At 34.6% G+C, this 18,614-nt stretch overlaps 1 protein-coding gene across 1 annotated transcript; it reads left to right on the forward strand.

Annotated features, from left to right (window-relative positions):
* The first annotated feature begins 404 nt into the window (after positions 1 to 404).
* Positions 405 to 17,490, forward strand: Slitrk1 (SLIT and NTRK like family member 1). Its single transcript, XM_074043159.1, has one exon. It carries the CDS (start codon positions 684 to 686, stop codon positions 2,772 to 2,774), a length of 2,091 nt encoding a protein of 696 aa, XP_073899260.1. The 5' UTR covers positions 405 to 683; the 3' UTR covers positions 2,775 to 17,490.
* The last annotated feature ends 1,124 nt before the right edge of the window (positions 17,491 to 18,614 follow it).

The raw sequence follows: 18,614 nt of genomic DNA on the forward strand, positions 1-18,614 counted from the left end.
CGCAGAGATTGCGGAAAATTTCCAGCGCCATTGGCTGGGCAGCGTGAGTCCTTTGGTCAGGCGTGATTTCAGCACCGGGGGGACTGGACAGCACCTCGGGGGGGACTTGGGCAACCCTCAATCATAGCAAGAACTCCTCTCCAGCAGCCTCCACCACAGAAGACGCTGAAAACCCTGCTTTGTATCAGAGAGGCAAGGTCAGTCCGACGCACAGCCATGCACAGGCAGTGCGCCTGTACTACACTGCAAACCTGCTTGTTTCTCTAACATGCACTTGCTTCTTTCTAATTACTAGCATTGTTCTCTTTCTGATTAGTGAGTACCACTAGACGCGATTCTATAAAGGTGTATTTTTAAATTTTATATGTATATATTTAACTTCCTTGAATATTTTTAAGGGGTTGAGGGGTGTAGGGGGGGTTTCCTACTTTTTAAAAAAAAATTGCTTGCCTTGCACTACGTGCCTGGATAGTTTGTGGATATCATTATTGACTGGCGTCTGGGCTATTGCAGTGCGGGGGGGGGTTAGGGAGGAAGGAATCCACCCCCACCCCCCCAAACCCTGTTCTTCTTTCCTGAGATCGGACACTGGAGCACTAAATGAACTTGAATTGTGCCTCTGGCGAGCAGGATGGTTGCTGTTACTTTGTGATGAGATCGGGGATGAATTGCTCGCTTTAAAAATGCTGCTTTGGATTCTGTTGCTGGAGACATCTCTTTGTTTTGCCGCTGGAAACGTTACAGGGGACGTTTGCAAAGAGAAGATCTGTTCTTGCAATGAGATAGAAGGGGACCTTCACGTAGACTGTGAAAAAAAGGGCTTTACAAGTCTGCAGCGTTTCACCGCCCCGACTTCCCAGTTTTACCATTTATTTCTGCATGGCAATTCCCTCACTCGACTTTTCCCTAATGAGTTCGCTAACTTTTATAATGCGGTTAGTTTGCATATGGAAAACAATGGCTTGCATGAAATCGTTCCGGGGGCTTTTCTGGGGCTGCAGCTGGTGAAACGGCTGCATATTAACAACAACAAGATCAAGTCTTTTCGAAAGCAGACTTTTTTGGGGCTGGACGATCTGGAATATCTCCAAGCTGATTTTAATTTATTACGGGATATAGACCCGGGGGCCTTCCAGGACTTGAACAAGCTGGAGGTCCTCATTTTAAATGACAATCTCATCAGCACCCTACCTGCCAATGTGTTCCAGTACGTGCCTATCACCCACCTCGACCTTCGGGGAAATAGGCTGAAAACGCTGCCCTATGAGGAGGTCTTGGAGCAAATCCCTGGCATCGCTGAGATCCTGCTAGAGGATAACCCTTGGGATTGCACCTGTGATCTCCTCTCTCTGAAAGAATGGCTGGAAAACATTCCCAAAAATGCTCTAATTGGCCGAGTGGTCTGTGAAGCCCCCACCAGACTGCAGGGCAAAGACCTTAATGAAACTACTGAACAGGACTTGTGTCCTTTGAAAAACCGAGTGGATTCCAGTCTCCCGGCACCCCCCGCACAAGACGAGACCTTTGCCCCTGGCCCCCTGCCAACTCCTTTCAAGACAAATGGGCAAGAGGATCGTGCTACCCCAGGGTCTGCTCCAAACGGAGGTACAAAGATCCCCGGCAACTGGCAGATCAAAATCAGACCCACGGCAGCAGTGGCGACGGGAGGTGCCTGGAACAAACCCCCTGCGAATGGCTTGTCCTGCCCCGGGGGCTGCAGTTGCGACCACATCCCCGAATCAGGTTTAAAGATGAACTGCAACAACCGGAACGTGAGCAGTTTGGCTGATTTGAAGCCCAGGCTCTCCAATGTGCAGGAGCTTTTCCTGAGAGATAACAAGGTCCACAGCATCCGAAAAGCGCACTTTGTGGATTACAAGAACCTCATTTTGTTGGATCTTGGCAACAATAACATAGCCACCGTGGAGAACCACACTTTCAAGAACCTTTTGGACCTTCGGTGGCTGTACATGGATAGCAACTACCTGGACACGCTGTCCCGGGAGAAATTCGCCGGACTGCAGAACTTAGAATACCTGAACGTGGAGTACAACGCGATCCAGCTTATTCTCCCTGGCACTTTCAACGCCATGCCCAAACTGAGGATCCTCATTCTCAACAACAACTTGCTGAGGTCCCTCCCAGTGGACATTTTCGCGGGGGTCTCACTTTCTAAGCTCAGCTTGCATAACAATTATTTCATGTACCTCCCGGTGGCCGGGGTGCTGGACCAGCTAACCTCCATCATCCAGATAGACCTGCATGGAAACCCCTGGGAGTGCTCCTGCACCATTGTGCCTTTCAAGCAATGGGCAGAACGCCTGGGTTCTGAAGTGCTGATGAGCGACCTCAAGTGTGAGACGCCTGTGAACTTCTTTAGAAAGGACTTCATGCTCCTCTCGAACGACGAGATCTGCCCCCAGCTGTACGCCAGGATCTCGCCCACGTTAACTTCGCACAGTAAAAACAGCACTGGGTTGGCGGAGACCGGGACACACTCCAACTCCTACCTAGACACCAGCAGGGTGTCCATCTCCGTGTTGGTCCCGGGACTGCTGCTGGTATTTGTCACCTCCGCCTTCACCGTCGTGGGCATGCTCGTGTTTATCCTGAGGAACCGCAAGCGGTCCAAGAGAAGGGATGCAAACTCCTCAGCGTCCGAAATTAATTCCCTACAGACAGTCTGTGACTCTTCCTACTGGCACAATGGGCCTTACAACGCAGATGGGTCCCATAGAGTGTATGACTGTGGCTCTCACTCGCTCTCAGACTAAATCCCCAAAACTGATGAAGAGGGGAGGGAAGCCAGAGAGCGATACATCCTCTGCCTCCAGCATACCAGCGGTTTGACCCAAATCTAGTGTACCCCAAGCCTTGATGGACATAAGTAAATAAATAACTGGGAATTCACTCAACTAAGAGGCTCTGACCCTTTAGATCCCTTCTGGAAACAAAGAGCACAGTGTGGCTAGCCAGGCAAACGCAACTGGCTTGCTCTTTGCTCTGAGCTCTTTTGACTGAAAGCCCTGCATGGGCCCTGCCAGAAGAATACAGTATCCTCGTCCCTGGCAGAAGGACCTGTGGGGATGACTGCCTTGGTTCTATACATATATACATATATCCATATCTATATAGAGAGATAGATATCTATTTTTCCCCTGTGGATAGCCCCTATGATGGCTCCCTGTTGGCTTCGCAGGGATGGGCAGTTGCACGAAGGCATGAATGTATTGTAAATAAATAACTTTGACTTCCGACAAAATCAAAAAACAAAAAGTGCTGCATGGCTCGCATGGAATCCACGCGCTCCAGGGACTCTCCTGCGCCCCTCCCCCCCGTGACTGGAGATGGTGTCACAGCACCCACCCTCTTACCTGATAAGTCCCATCGTATCAAACTTTCTATAAACAAAATATAGTATAATCAAAAAGTGCCATTTCTCCATTATTTGTGATTGGTAGGCAGTTCAGAGCGTATGTTTACTGTGAAAAAATGTAAAGGTTTTATTTAAGACATTTGCATGGCTCTTCATCAGTCCATCTAATGAGTTAATGTATTTAGTTGAGGAGTTTTGGGGATTGTTTTGGGTTTTTTATTTTGATGGTGATGTTTTATTTTATTTTATTTTTTGAGGGGGAATATTTTTTTATACATATCCAATAATGCCTTCCATCTGAATGTAAAATAAGTACCCATGATTTCTATTATAGTATCAGTGTAATTATTAAAAAAAAAAAGATTTTGAGGCAGTTAAGCATGACCAATTAACGTCACTCTAGTGCTTAGGCTGCGATCCTATGTTAGCAATTCTGTGCTGGTATCAATCTTACTTATAAAGTAGGAACAAAGAACCGAGAAAGCACGTGAAACTTACTAATTCTATTCAAGGATTTTATAATGGCATATTTTTTCAGTATTAAAGTGAAAATGTTTTCAAATCTGGGTCCTTACATTTTTCCAGCTTCATTTTTGCAAGTGGTAAATTGGATTAGTGGTGCAAGGGGGGAGTGGAACGGAGGGGGGTGGAACCCTTTTTGAGCTACGTTAAGACTCTTTCAGTAATGCCTCAGCCCTTTACCTTTCACTAGATCCTCCTCCAGCAGCCCCCACCTTGCCTTAGACTTTCCTGGCTTTCCCCTGTCATTAAAGTCTTCTCCCATCTCCCTCCCCTCCCCTTTCCCTGCTCCTAATGTGGCAGTGGATCCTTTATTAATACTGGAAATCCCTCGCTGCTGCTTTTGTTGGTGCTGCCCACACTGCAGATACATTAAGGATGTTAGGAGAGAGTTGATTTAATTGACTCTGCCTAGATCGGTCTCATTAAACAGAGTGGAGATTTCATTGGTCAGCACTCCTCCATGAAAGGCAGATCTAATGACTGGCATTTGAGATGCTGCTGGCGTTTTCAATTCAACATCTGCTGAAAATGGTAAAACTAATTAGTACCCACCTACCCTCCCCGCCCCCGCAACTGCATATGGAAATTTGTTAAAGTATTCATCTTTATGAAAATCAATCATTATCCTAAAGAAGTGCTTCTTTCCTATCATCTGGATTTCTGTTTGTGGCCCAGTAATTAACAAGAAAAGCATTGAACTGTTTGAATTTTATAAGCCAATGCAATTCTGGCCTCAATTCCACTGGGATTTCTAAACAAGTCTATTTTACCAGCAGTTAAGGTAAAAAGCCAGGCAAACTACTGGAGTCTGCATTCCACCACTTATCTAGCCTTGAGAAATATGTCCAAAAACTGCAGACCTCGGACTTAAAAAATAAATAAATAAAGCTACAGAATTATAAAACACCTTAGAAAAAAAATAGCCCCAGAGCAGTTGAAACCAGATCTGCCATCTAGAACTCCTTTTCTAAAGGGAAGTAATTTCCCAGAACTGTGGTGTTCTGGAGTATGTATTATTTATTTTAACACTTTTAAAATAAAATCTTTATTATAAACCATGACTATTATAAGGCCATTCATCATTTTTTCTCTTGGTTCTTTTGTTTGTGGAGCGTATCTTACATGGTGAATTGGAAACTACTATCCTCTGACAAATATTATTGCTTGTTTTTTATTTACTTTTCTTATGAAAGTTTTAATCTATTTTATGGAAAGAGGAAGTGGGTTTTGGAAAACAACCAACAGCATTATTTGTGATAGAAAAATTGGGGAAGGTGAACAGTCATGTATTAAGGAGGAAATGCAAAAATTGATGGATGTAGAAATATATTGGTTGGAAGGTGACATTTAATGAAAGAAAGCTAGCGAGGCATGCAGGTATCATTTAAAACTGATACATGGGTAGTCCAGATCAGGAAACTGGAACCTCTTATAGAAGATTTGCACAGGGGCAAGAACTTTTCTTTGTCCTAATTCAAAAGGAATTTCAATGGAAGACAAGATTAAAGGGGTAAAATTATTTTTAAAGTAGTACTTTCAATGGTTTTTGAGTAGTCACTCTGCTCCAGACAAGTGCTAAGTGGTTCATGTAATAATTTACAGGTTCACAGAAGAAGAGTTACTTAGTAAAATGCTACTGTTTCCATTATACAGATAAGAAAATTGAGGCCCAAGGGCAGTAAGCAATAATTTTGGTCATGCATGGTAAACAGCTGAGCCCAATTCCTTCATACTTCAAAACTTCATTATTTACATAAAACAATCATATATTAACCACTAAAAGAAGGTTACCAGTAAAATACAAAGCTATAAAATATAACTGTACACATAGATATTAAAATAATGAGTATAAATTATAGATATTTATATACTGACTACAATAATTATTAGAGCTGTCAGAATATGTTAACAAATAATAATATATGCTAAAAACCATGTAGAAAATATCAAATTATTTCACATTACAAGTGTTTATTATGTAAACCAACATTTATTTATTTTTATAAACTATCTCTGTCATAGTTTTATTTATATAAGTTTAATAAATATGTTTTATTAAGTTATATGTATGTTTAGAATACAGAAAACATAATGCACATGGTTTAACCATATATCTTTCACTTAGAAGCACTTACCATCTTATTTTTGTTTGGTCTTTACATAAAATGTTCAAATAGCTGTAGTTATTAGGTACACTAATAGAGACACCTTGTTTCTAGTCAAATAATTGTTGATATATCAAAAAGAGATGAAGAGATTTTGGTTGTGCCCAATGAAAGGAAGGAAGAAAAATAAGGTATCTTGTTTAGTGACATTGCTAAAAAGAAATAGTAGCTTCATTGGCTACTGCTGTAACTAAGAACATCCTAGAACTTAAGTTGTTGCCATAGAAATTTATTGTTTAATTATTTTGCATGTTCATCCAAGTGAAAGCTACAGTGGCTGTTACAACATGAACATAACCAGATTCTTTTCTTTAATGGTATTTGTATTGGATGTAATTAGAACTATTGGGCATTTAGATGAGTGTTAAAATTATGTTGGTGATTCCAAGGAGAGTTTAATTTAGCTATTTCAGGTTATTTTTAATGTTATTTCTTATGTGTGGAAAGATGAATGAAAATGGATGAATTTGCAAGGGTGCATGTAGAAGTGTGTGTTTATAATACTTTGGCTGAATGTTAAATAGGGTCCTTTCTAATCTAGCTTTGCTGCTACCTAATTTATAAGTATTATTTTTATTCATATGTTTATTTGAAGGAAACACATATAAAATGTGCTAAGATTTAATTTTAGCATGTTGTAAGTTTTAGTTCATCTTTTTGTTTTATTTGAATTTATTTCAGATGCAATATATCATTTAATTTTATGAGAGTCTCTATAATTTCCACAGAGCTATAGTAAAAACATACTCACATTTTCATAAAGTTATATTATGTACTCTAATGTAGTCCTGCACTAAAAAGAACAGGTTAAATTAAATAAATTTTATAAACTTCCTGGTTTTTTCTTTCATATATGGAATTGTCAAAATGAACATACAAAACATACAGGATTTTCTTCTTGATGTTGAAGCTTAAAGACATACCATGAAATGATTCCTTGGAAGCACATATTACAAACAGAAAAATTCTGAAAACATAAACTGGTATTTAATCTATTGTGACCTATCAAAATTTGGTAGGATTTCAGAAAATCATTGAAAATTGAAGATAATAAGAGAGTGTTTAAGAAGTACAATTTTAAAATGAAATTGACCACTAAAAAATCATCTTAGACTTCTTTACATCTTGAAAGCCCAATGTAAGACTTTTACCTTAATTGACTGACAATTTCAGTTTATTGGCTTGGACCTTAACTGTCTGATTAATTACTTTTTAACCATTTAGTTTCTAAATGCACATTATATTATTAGATTCCTGAAATATAATTATATTTCAGACTTAAAATTTGTATAAACTTTACTGGAGATGTATTTATAGTTCAAAAATTTTTTAATGTGCTAGATTTAAATATGCAATTGGCAATATTGATAAGGCACTACCTGAAAAATATAGTGGTTCTTTGCTATCCTAGAATATTGGTTCCAGGACCTCCTTGAGATAGCAAATTACACAGGTGTTCAATCCCTCTATAAAATAGTGTAGAATTTTCACAAACCCTAGGGACATCTCCCAAAAGTAATCTCTAGATTACTTTTAATATCTAATACAATATATCAAGTATGTAAATCGCTGTTCTAGTGTATTATTTATTAACTCAGGATAATGAGCATAGTCTTTACATGTTCAGTACAGATGAACTTTGTTTTGTTTTGGTTTTTGTTTTAATATGGATATCTCTTGTTGCTGAAGCTGGCCTTGAAACCTGGGCTCAAGTTATCCTCCTACATCAATCTTCTGAGTAGCTAGACTGCAGGCCTCTACCACACTTGACCAGAAGCACTTAAAAAATATTTTCAGTCCATTATTGGTTGGATCTATCAATGTAGAATTTATGTTCCTCCAGGGCCAATTGTATTATAGGAAATTTCTTCAGCAAAGAAAATAAAGTCATTTTAACCTCAGGGAAACTGAACAGAAAAGGTGAGATATACACCACTGTAATCACAGAAAATAGTATGTCATTAATTGTGCCTAAAGAATGCTGCTAGAACATTTTGTGTTTCTGTCTAAGTAATTTAGGATTTAGCTATCGCTTCTAAAAGTTGAAAATCTTAATGTTTTAAATGAAAAGATACATTGAGTACAATGCTGGCTCTATTTTCATTTTCATGTGAAACACAAATAAAGCCTGATATTTTATAACTTCATCATGTTTTCTCACTAATCACTGTAAAAAAGACAAAAACTAGTTATTATCTTCACAAGTGAAAAGAACTCTTCAATTTCAGTAATTTGAGAAATCAAATATTAGTTTGGAAAATTGAATAAAATATTTTTAATATTGAGAGTTTAGAAATAATTGTCAATTGCCTGTCATTTGTGTCATTTTTGTGCATAAAATAAATATGTTTTAATGTGATATTACATGAACTTCTATAAATTTACTTTAAAAGTAAGAATTCTCATGCTATTTTCTATTTAGTTAGTGTTAATATTTAATTATTGAGCAGCAACATCCAGATGCTCAAGTCCAAAGGTTTGGCAAGCAGAGAGCAGCAGCAAAGCCCTGCGTCCACTCTCTGCTTTTCAAATCATGCTCAGCTGCAACATATCGATAGGAAAAATCAATAAATAGTGAAAATTAGAAGTGCGTGAATACAAATAATAAATGTCACTCTTTAATCTTATCAAACAAGTAGATTCTGCATCCCAGAAAAGGGGAAACGGCCACTACTACCATAAACAATAATGGCTCTGTCCAGAGTCTGTGATATTTATTGTCTACTTTTCCTTTTTTAAGTTGATATCTTCTTCAACATTTCCAAGTGGTTTATGAGGTGAGAAATGAATGCATATCATTATGATAGTAATATAGTTCGAATCATATTAAGTGTACATATTATCACTTGTATAAAATAATAGGATTACACAACAGTAAAGGAATGTAAAATCCTGCCATTGCCTAAATACTAGACTAGATTCGCCTATTTTAGTGCAGGTATTTTTAGTTATTAAAATAATTAATTTTTATAACTAAGAAAACTATCCATGACTAAATGTGTTTATTATATATAAACTATTTTGATTCAAAAGATATGAAATGATATCATATAATAATTATAGGGCAATTTCTGATCAATTAAATAAATTTAGTAGCTGTTCTGACTAAGTTGTAAACCCACTTAACTTGCCCTAAATGTTTGTGGCAGCTTACATAACAAATGTTTAAGTATGGCTTTACCATCAATGAGTCAGAAATTAGTCTCAATGTTCCCAAATGATGTACATAAATTGATTTACTAGTTATTGGATTACTTTACAGGGATTGAAATTACTAAAAAAGGAAAAATAGTGAATTTAGTGCTGTAAGCACTTGTGTCTTTTAAATATCTAAATGTTTTTTGATGTCTCAGTAAATGGTTTGGTAAGAGAGACAACTTTGAATTTATTGGTCATGAAATGTTATCTTTTAATTTTGCAGCAAAATTTGATTGTATTACATTTGTAATTTTCACCAGATAGTCACCAGTATTCCAACAATAAGATACAATATTGCTGATGGCATTAGGTATAGCCAGATATTAGTACATAACAAGGAGGTCATCTCAGTAGGGTATCACCTCTTATGGAGGAATAACACTTGAAACCAAAAAACTAACATCTGGAAACAGTAATAACCCTTAAGAATTGAATTACATGGACTATCATACTATAATTTATGTCTCAAAATTTTGACAGAAATTTAGAACAAAGCCAGATTCAGCACTTTTGAACATTATTTGTTTCAGCATGAAATCCAGCCCAATACAATTGTGTGTCAAGCTTTTTGCAATGTAGAGAATTTTTACATGAATAGCTAATATTGTACCTATTACATTTTATCCCTATAAAACTAATTTATACACTTAATGAGTAATTAAATGCATAAAGTAAAATCAGACTGACTTTCCATTATAAATGCAATCTTTTTAGTTCACAATAGGTTAAGTAAATATAATGCATTTTAAGAAGAGAAGTTTCAGTCCATATTTAAGTTGCCTTTAAGACTATGATTGAGAAATATTTTTACAGTAGCATTTATAATAAAGTGAGTTTTTCTAGATTAATAAAAGTCTTAGTAAGGTATAAACCACATTGCTCAAGACATTTCAAGGAGGGTTAGCATTATTGTCAGGGAGATACATTATAGTAATGCCAGACTTAGACAAACAAAAATAAAGAAGGAAAAAGAAACAAGAGGGATGAGAGCAATTATAGTTTCATTGAATCAGTAGATATTTACTCTGTGTCTAGTACTCATGCAGAGGTTCTAAAGTTACAAAGAGCAGACTAGGGAAAATGTAAGGAAAATGTGTAGGAGGGTGGATATGGTGGGGATATTATGTACTCATGTATGAAAATGGGAAAAATAAGACTTGCTGAAACTATTCTAAGAATGGGATGAGAAGGGATAAAAGAGAATGATGGAGGGCGTAAATTTAGCTAACATATTTTGTAAGCACTTTTGTAAATGTCACTATGGATCCCCAGTACAACGACAATATGATTAAAAAGCACAAAGAGCAGACTTGAATTTTGGTCATCTGAATTTTCATTCTGCAGCGGATAATTGAACATAAAATGAGCAATAAGTGGTGGATAACATAAATTTGCATGCTGAAGAGCAATGAATAAAAATGGGGAAGAAAGTGATTGGTGGTCTCTGGTGATCAGGACAATCCTGAGATGACACTATAGACTGAATGAGAAATGAGGGAAAAAGATTTAGAGAAAAATCAATTATGAAAAATAAACTGTAAAGTGAAAAATATCTTTATTTGTAAATGAGCATGAGAGGTTTGAAGACTAGAAAGACGGCCTCCATGACTGGAATCTGAACAGAATAGACATAAATTTGTAAAGGCAGAGAGATGACAGTTAATAGAAAGTTTAAACCAGCAAATAACATGATCTAAGTAGTATGTTTAAATAACCATTGTAACTTATTTAGTGAGAATGAATCATAATGAGCAAAAGTAAAAGGCAAGGAGCTCCTGTTGCACAGTTGGGAAACAGATGATAATATTTTGAACAATATTGACTATAATGGAGACAGAAATAGCCAGCTGTAATGTGTATTGTTTGTGTATGGCAACAAAGGAGAAGAAATACAGTTTTGTGGGTCTCACCACACAAGTGGATAGTGGTGACTTCTGTTCAGAGGAGAACTCTTGAGGAAGCAAATTTTGGATCGTAGAGTTGGACTTTATAATGCTAAATTTACATATTCTGTGTAGTTTGCTGAATATGGGAACATAGAACTCAGGAAGAGCTGAGAATGAAATAGACTTGAAAGTGCACATTTGTCTTAATGACGACTATTGATGACTACATCTTATAGATTGAAAACTAAGTCTTTAGCTGGTATATGGTTAGCTGCTGTATGTTAACTTTAGGGCAAATTGACTCAAAGTTTAATGTAAACTTGATTTTAGCACAACTGATGTAGTCAAAGGATGAAACATACTGTAAATAGACATTATAAAATATTATTTTTGAAAATCAACTGAAACAGATAAATGGTTGGAAAAGGATACAAACAACATGTGACATAAAAGTACAATGTAAATCTAAAGTTGAAATGACTAATCTGTGTTTACATAAGCATGTTGCTGCCATGAGAATGAAGCAACTAATTTTATCCATTAAAACCTACAAAAGATTTAGGCTTCTGAAGAGGAAAGATTCCTGGTCAAAAAGAAGATTAAACGTAGCAATCAATAATAAGCAGGAGTGAAGATCAGACCCATATTAACTTTATAGAGGAAAGGTTTGGCTTTTGTTTGGTTGGTTTTGACTGTACTGGGTTTTGAACTCAGTTCCTCATGCTTGCTAGGCAGGTGCTCTACCATTTGAATCACTTCACCAACTCTTACTTTTGGATTTTTGAAAGTCGTGTTCTGGCTTTTTACTAAGCAACTTTCACTACATTTTGGTATTTAACCCAAACTTGTAATTGGCAGTGGTTTTTTTTTTTTTTTAAGTTTCTGTTTTCTTCCTAGAACAATTTATCTGCACATAACATTGAGCTTGCTGTCACTGTCTCTAGTTCCTAGCAACCTGAGTATAATCTAACTTAATTTTCTAAGTAATTTAGGATTACTTTTATTTTAGTACTGCTGTAATTTAAATATCAGTTTTAGACATCTTACAAAGATGATTTTCCCCTCTTCATAAGGCTCTGTGTAGCTTCAGTTATTTCTGTGTAGGTGTAATTTCAGTTTGGTTAATACCTCTCTTATTTTTATTAAGAAAGTTAGAACTTGCATGAAACTGTGGCTTGGTTTCTTACAATAAAGCATCTTGTTGCTGCAGAGTTCAAAGCCCTTGGACAATTTCTGAGGACAACAAAAATGAACTTGTATTCAGAGTACCTTGATTCCCGATTAGTCTCTCCACTATTCTGTTCTGTTATCCACTAATCTGTTCTATGTGCTTAGGCAAGGCTCTTAATTCTGATAAGCTTCACTTTTCATCCCGAATGAGACCTCTGGGCTACAGTGAAGATTGTAGAAAACTTTCTGTAAAGAGACAGATAAGGAGTATTGCAGTTTTTATGAACTAATATGAAAAATGTAGTGTATCAGGTAGCTGTTATACACATGTGTAAATTGTGTAGCAATGTAGAAAATAAAAGAGAAATACATTTCCTAATACTTATATTGATAGAGTTCAAAAATTCAAGGGAAGAGAAATTCAAATTTCATATAATTTTTGTGTGTTACAAAATATTAACTTTTTTCTTCAACCATTCCACCATTTAAAAAATCTAAACTGCATTCTTAACGTATAGGTTACACAAAATCAGGCAGCAGAAGTGATCTTGCCTGCAGGAGGTAGCTTACAAATCTCTGTGCTGGATTAACTTCACACACAATAACCTAACAAAACTCAAATTTGACTTTTTAAATGTATCCATTAAAATGTCTTCAAAATATTTCACATTATTTCAATTACACAGAATTTTCAGAGTTAAATAGAATATTTCTCTAAAATTTTTCAAGTCAATTTATAATTTGTTCAAAAATATGTCAATGAGTTTTACTAAAATATCATATTAAATATATGTCATCAAAACTGTTGGGAACAAATAGTGGTTGAAGAGGTCTGTATAACTGATTAGGAATTACTGCAGTGGTTGAGTCACATCTCCAATACTGGACCTTATTATTTCTAATCCTAGCTCTGGGAACTATCAGTTGTGTGATTTTGACCAAGTTATTAACTTTAAAGCTCTTTGAGTGTTTCTTATTTATAAAATATAACTGACAATAATAGTACCTGCCTCAAATCCATGCCATTATTATGTTGATGTGAACATGAATGTTAATATGTCATTAATGTGTCAAATAGTTAAAATGCTTAAAAGAGCTTTTGATAAATTATTAAATTTCAGAAAGTATAGCTATTAAGAGTGGATATGCATTGTATAAATAATTTTACATAATCCTCCAAACAGTAGTAGTTAATTTTTTTAACTACAATCAAAAACATTTTAAGTTAACAATTTCCAATAAAAAATCTGAGGATGATAAAGCATTTTGTCTGAGAGTACACTACTAAGTAACAGAGCCAAAATTCAAAGCCAGATCAGAAGGACTTAAAAACAAGTGAATTTTAACTGCTTAGTGGGTATTTGATAAAAGATTATCAGTGTTTACTCACCTCATACCTCTATAGCATTTTTCTGACATCTGTATTGCTGTTGTTTCTCCTGAGGTTACAGCTATCATGTCTTAAGATTTTGTCCATTTCATACCCACCTATAAGTAAATGAATAATTAAAACTTTTTTGATATTATTAAATCCACGTCTCCAACTTGATCTACTTATAGGACAGTAACTAACACTAAAATTTCATGTCTCTTCTTTCTGTGCCTCCACCAACTGATATTCATTTAAATCTTTTAGCTAGTATACAGAAAGAAAAGAAAAAAAGAAATCATTGAACTAATGGCACTAATATGATATGTTAAAAAGTAACAATGCTGTGATAGCCTACATAACTGTAATTTTTGCTAGCATTTCATTGGAGATGTTTGACAGGAAGACTGTTTTTTTAGTTTTCACATTACATATAAATAAGATATGCTGTGGGACAAATTTACCTTAAAAAATTCAGGAGAGATTTTTGAATTTTTTTTCTCAAAATTTATGTTTAAAACTTTTTATGCTTATTTGGCAAATAAAACTTCTATATTTATGGAGTATAATATGTTTATATGATAAAAATTTTATATACCATATATAATAAAAAGACTAAATTGAGAAATTTAACATATCCATCACCTTACATCCATTTTTGGGGTATGGAGCAAGAACTTTTAATATTTATTCAATCTTCTCAAAAAAGTGATAGTGAAGAGCTTTGCCTTTTTTTCTACTTCCAAGTTATCCTATAAAATGGGAAGGGGGAATTCAGACTTGTAGGTGTTTACAACAAATTTTTCTTCATTGAAATAAATTCTAGTGTTGGAAAACACTATTGTGTTTGATAGTTGTACACCAGGATCTTCAGTTTTGCTTGGCATCGTACCCTATGTATGGATGCATCTATAATACTGCCACTGCATGGATAGATTAACAGTCTATGCTATCAGCAGTTAATTTGGCCAATACTACAAGTTAAGTGGCCCAAATGTCAGAAGGTATTACTTCCCTCCCACAGCTTACTTCTAATAAATCTGTGTTGACTCTGCTATTCAGAAGATTGTGGTCCATAAGTAAATGTTTCAAGAGATACCAAAAACTACAGTATCAAAAATGATTTTTTTTAATTTAAACTTTGGAGAACTAGCTTAAATAATAACTTTTATAATAGAACTTCATGGATTCCCAGAAATATACTAAATCTATAGGAGATGCATATTTTCCATGTGTATTGGCTTCACACCCCTTACTATCCTGTCTTCCACACCATCTTTGCTTCGTGTGTGTTTGTGTGTCTGTGTTTCCAGGGCACTTATTTAGAATTTCAACCTAGAAATGGTACTAGTTGTCTGATATAACAAAACAAAAAAATCAGTCCTTGAAAAACTGAAATTATAGCAGTATAATATAACAGGCTTAGTTGCAAGTACATCTGAAAGAAAACTAATAATCTGGTGAGAAAAAATAATAATAAATAATAAAATAATAATAATAAATAGAAGTCATTGCCTTTATTTTGTATACCTTTCAGGTATTTCTAAGTCCAGTTGTCTGACATTTACCATGAAGAGCTTGGCCTTTCTTCAATTGTGCCATCTGTTGAAGCACAGGCTCACATCCACTGCCTTATGACCTAATTCAAAATAACTCCTTTTTTTAGAACTATAGAACACTGCAGTGAACAAACTTTCTCTTCTAATCCAGAACTGGAAAATTCATCCATTTACCCAGTTTCATGGCAATACTAACTGGTCACATTACTGCATTTAAAAACAGTGTAAAATTCCAAGATACCCCAGTCCCAATTGTCTTTAATAAGTTGTTTTTACCCTACAAGGACTTCATAAACTTAACAAGTAATACACTACTACTGATAAGGTGATAACTCACGGCTGGTTAATATGTACTTTCTTGTCTCTAACTGGGTGACTTTCTTACCTTGACTTTTGAACAAGTTTGTTTTCTCTAATTTACTATGTTAAAAGGCTGATTGATTTTCCATCTGAACTTATAACTAATGACCATACTTAATGAAACAAAAGGTCAGCTTATTCTTATTTGCTACTGTTGTGTTAAATCAGTAAACAAATCCTAAGCTTTGAAGAATTTAGTTCCACCTCCTTTTAAAATAATTTCTAACTATGTCCAAAGTAATAAATTGTCATTTTTGATCATTAGGGTACCTTAACACTTCAGATTTCATTCTCATCTTAAATTTTCCCTAAACAGGTCTCTTACCTTCTGTATCTAGATCCTCCGTACTTGGGTTACTTGACTGAATAAAAACTTATTAATTATTTTTCTTTATGGTTTCAGATATGGTTACAGATTGACAAGGCCAAAATTATGACTTTCAGACTTTATCTTCTTCCTTAATCAAATATTTTCCAAACTTTAAAGCATGAATAAATGTTTCTATTTCTAGATCTCTTATAAAAGTAAAGGTTGATAAACTTTATTTTAATAAACTAATAATATATTTGATACAGAAGTCATAGATTCATCTAAATTTAGTTTTTTATAACCAGCAAATAATTTATAGTGCTATAAATCACCAACACTTGTCAATATAAACATATTTTATTTTTAATAATTCTACTTGTGTCTTTCTAGAAATATTTTCTCTAAATACATTAGCATACCCCCAGAGTCTAAGAAGAATGGCAGTAGGAAAATTCTTAAAATAATGGAATATGTCAGAGTAGCACTGAATATAGATCTGTATTGAACAACAATGATATACTGTATTTTTAATTTTGTAAATGCAATGGGTTTGTAAAAAGGAAAATAGCAGGTTTTCATAATTTGTCGAATGAACAAAACATGACTGTATTACAGATTAATTATTACTACTTGTTAATATTACGATTAGTTTTAACTACTTGTTAATATTTAGAAATGGTACAATGTTTTATCCATGTAAAATTTACTAAATGCTTATTATATAATACTGAAGTAAGGGTCCAATGCATTTGCAAACAGGACAAGTTTTCTATATTTGACACTAAGCTTTCATTAAAAATATTGACTATTAAATACAGTCAAATTTTGTTCCAATTACATCCCACCAAATGGAATTAGTTATTCAACATTGACTGGATTTTCCTGTTAATATTTTACAGTTTTTTTAATCTTTTTGTATGGAAAAATTATACTAGTCGAGGCAATTATTGTCATAAAGTTTATTGTTTCAAAAAACCTTTCCATCCTGAAGAAATCTTATACCTTTGATAGTTTTTATAAATTGATTAGTCTATGAATTTCATTTCTGAAATTTGGTGTTATAAAATAAATGCCATTATCTTCAAATGTTAGAACAGAAACACCTATATTATAAAGTTTAATAATATTATACAAAATCTTAAATACCTATCTCTACCTAGTGTAATCCTGTTTTATTTTATTAATTCCTTTATAATCATCTGATGGATTCACAGGAGCAACTAAAATCAAGATTCAGTATATTTTCCCTAATCAATGAGCAGAGACTTTTACTTTTTTGACAGATAATACAGCTTTTAGTTTCAAAACTTTTTAAAAATTCAAGAAAATACCTAATAAGAGTACTGAATATATTTTGATAACATTGTTGCCAACTAATACACAAATATTCAGTTGAAAATAGAATAGAGCTCAAGTTTGAGAGAGACATTTATCCACTACTTTCTCATTTCTGCTCTAGACAAGATAAATACTCCAATGTGTGTTGTAAGGATGAAAGCAGTTGATAAGAACCAAATAATGGACCTTCATCGCCTTTTCTTTGTAAACACAATTTGGGTCTTTCCATTCCTGTCATGTAATATGGCTGACAGCACGTTGAGACAAAATTAAATGTAATTCTGACCCTTGCTGTGCAGCATGAGTGCTACTGCAGAGATCATCTCTCCCTTTCCATATGTATGTTCTGGGAGTAGGGCAAAAATGACAGAAGGAGAATATCATCATTTTGGCCCAGTGCACAAAGAAAAGCCTGAACTAGTCTGCCAGTGTTTATGAAGAGAAGAAATGAATACCTGTTACTTAGATACAAGAAGTCATTTTATAAATTGGACTATTTGCTTCTATGGGACTCTAGGTGTTGTGAATCACATTACTCCAGCAGTCTAATATTATAGCACCCATATTTTATCATTAGGTTTTTTACTACATTAGTGAAAGTGTAACTCTTTTCTAAAGGTTGTTTGTTCCATTGGTTTAGTTTAGTCAATAAAATGTATGTTTGAACTGTTTCACTTATATAAAGTATAATTTACTTTTGTTTTATAGTTTTGAGTTATACATTTGCATACATCATGTTTATTATATAGCCTTTATTTATCATTCACAATGAATCCAAGGCCAGAAAGATTGTTTCAGAATATAGTTGTATACATTCTATCATAGTAAGAGTAATTTTATAATGATTTACAGTATCTTTCTTAGGTCAATTCTAAAATCCTGCACTTTAAACTTTTCTGAACATGTAAATAAGCTCCAATATATCTATATTCTAGTTCAAATTTAAACCCTGTACAGAAAATAAAGAAATCATTTTCTGAGGGAGCGAGTGTCCAATTGAAGACACTTATTATGGTCTACTAAAAATGTATACAGGTCAAAAGGTATCACCCTGAGATATTAGTAGTCAGGAAACCTGTACAGTTAATTGGAACACTCAGTTTGACTAATTGTTGGCATTAAGAAGGGAATTTCAAGGTCTATTAGGAAGGGAAATGAAAACTTAAATGCACATGTGGCTTGGTATGTATATTGTAGAGTGTAGTTTGGCAAAGAAAAGGTCTGAAGGTGCTGAACAGAAACAACACAAAAAGTGACTCAGTATCTTTATAAAAATCAGGTCCTACTAGACACAGGAAATAGGCAGAGAAGACCAGGATACCAACTTGATCTGAGATTGAAAAATGACTATTCCTCAGACT

Source organism: Castor canadensis, chromosome 10, assembly GCF_047511655.1.
Source record: "Castor canadensis chromosome 10, mCasCan1.hap1v2, whole genome shotgun sequence".
NCBI lineage: Eukaryota > Metazoa > Chordata > Mammalia > Rodentia > Castoridae > Castor > Castor canadensis.

What these genes read in the sequence shown, in the direction of transcription:
- Slitrk1 (XM_074043159.1), top strand. Translation starts at nt 684, where the DNA reads ATGCTGCTTTGGATTCTGTTGCTGGAGACATCTCTTTGTTTTGCCGCT.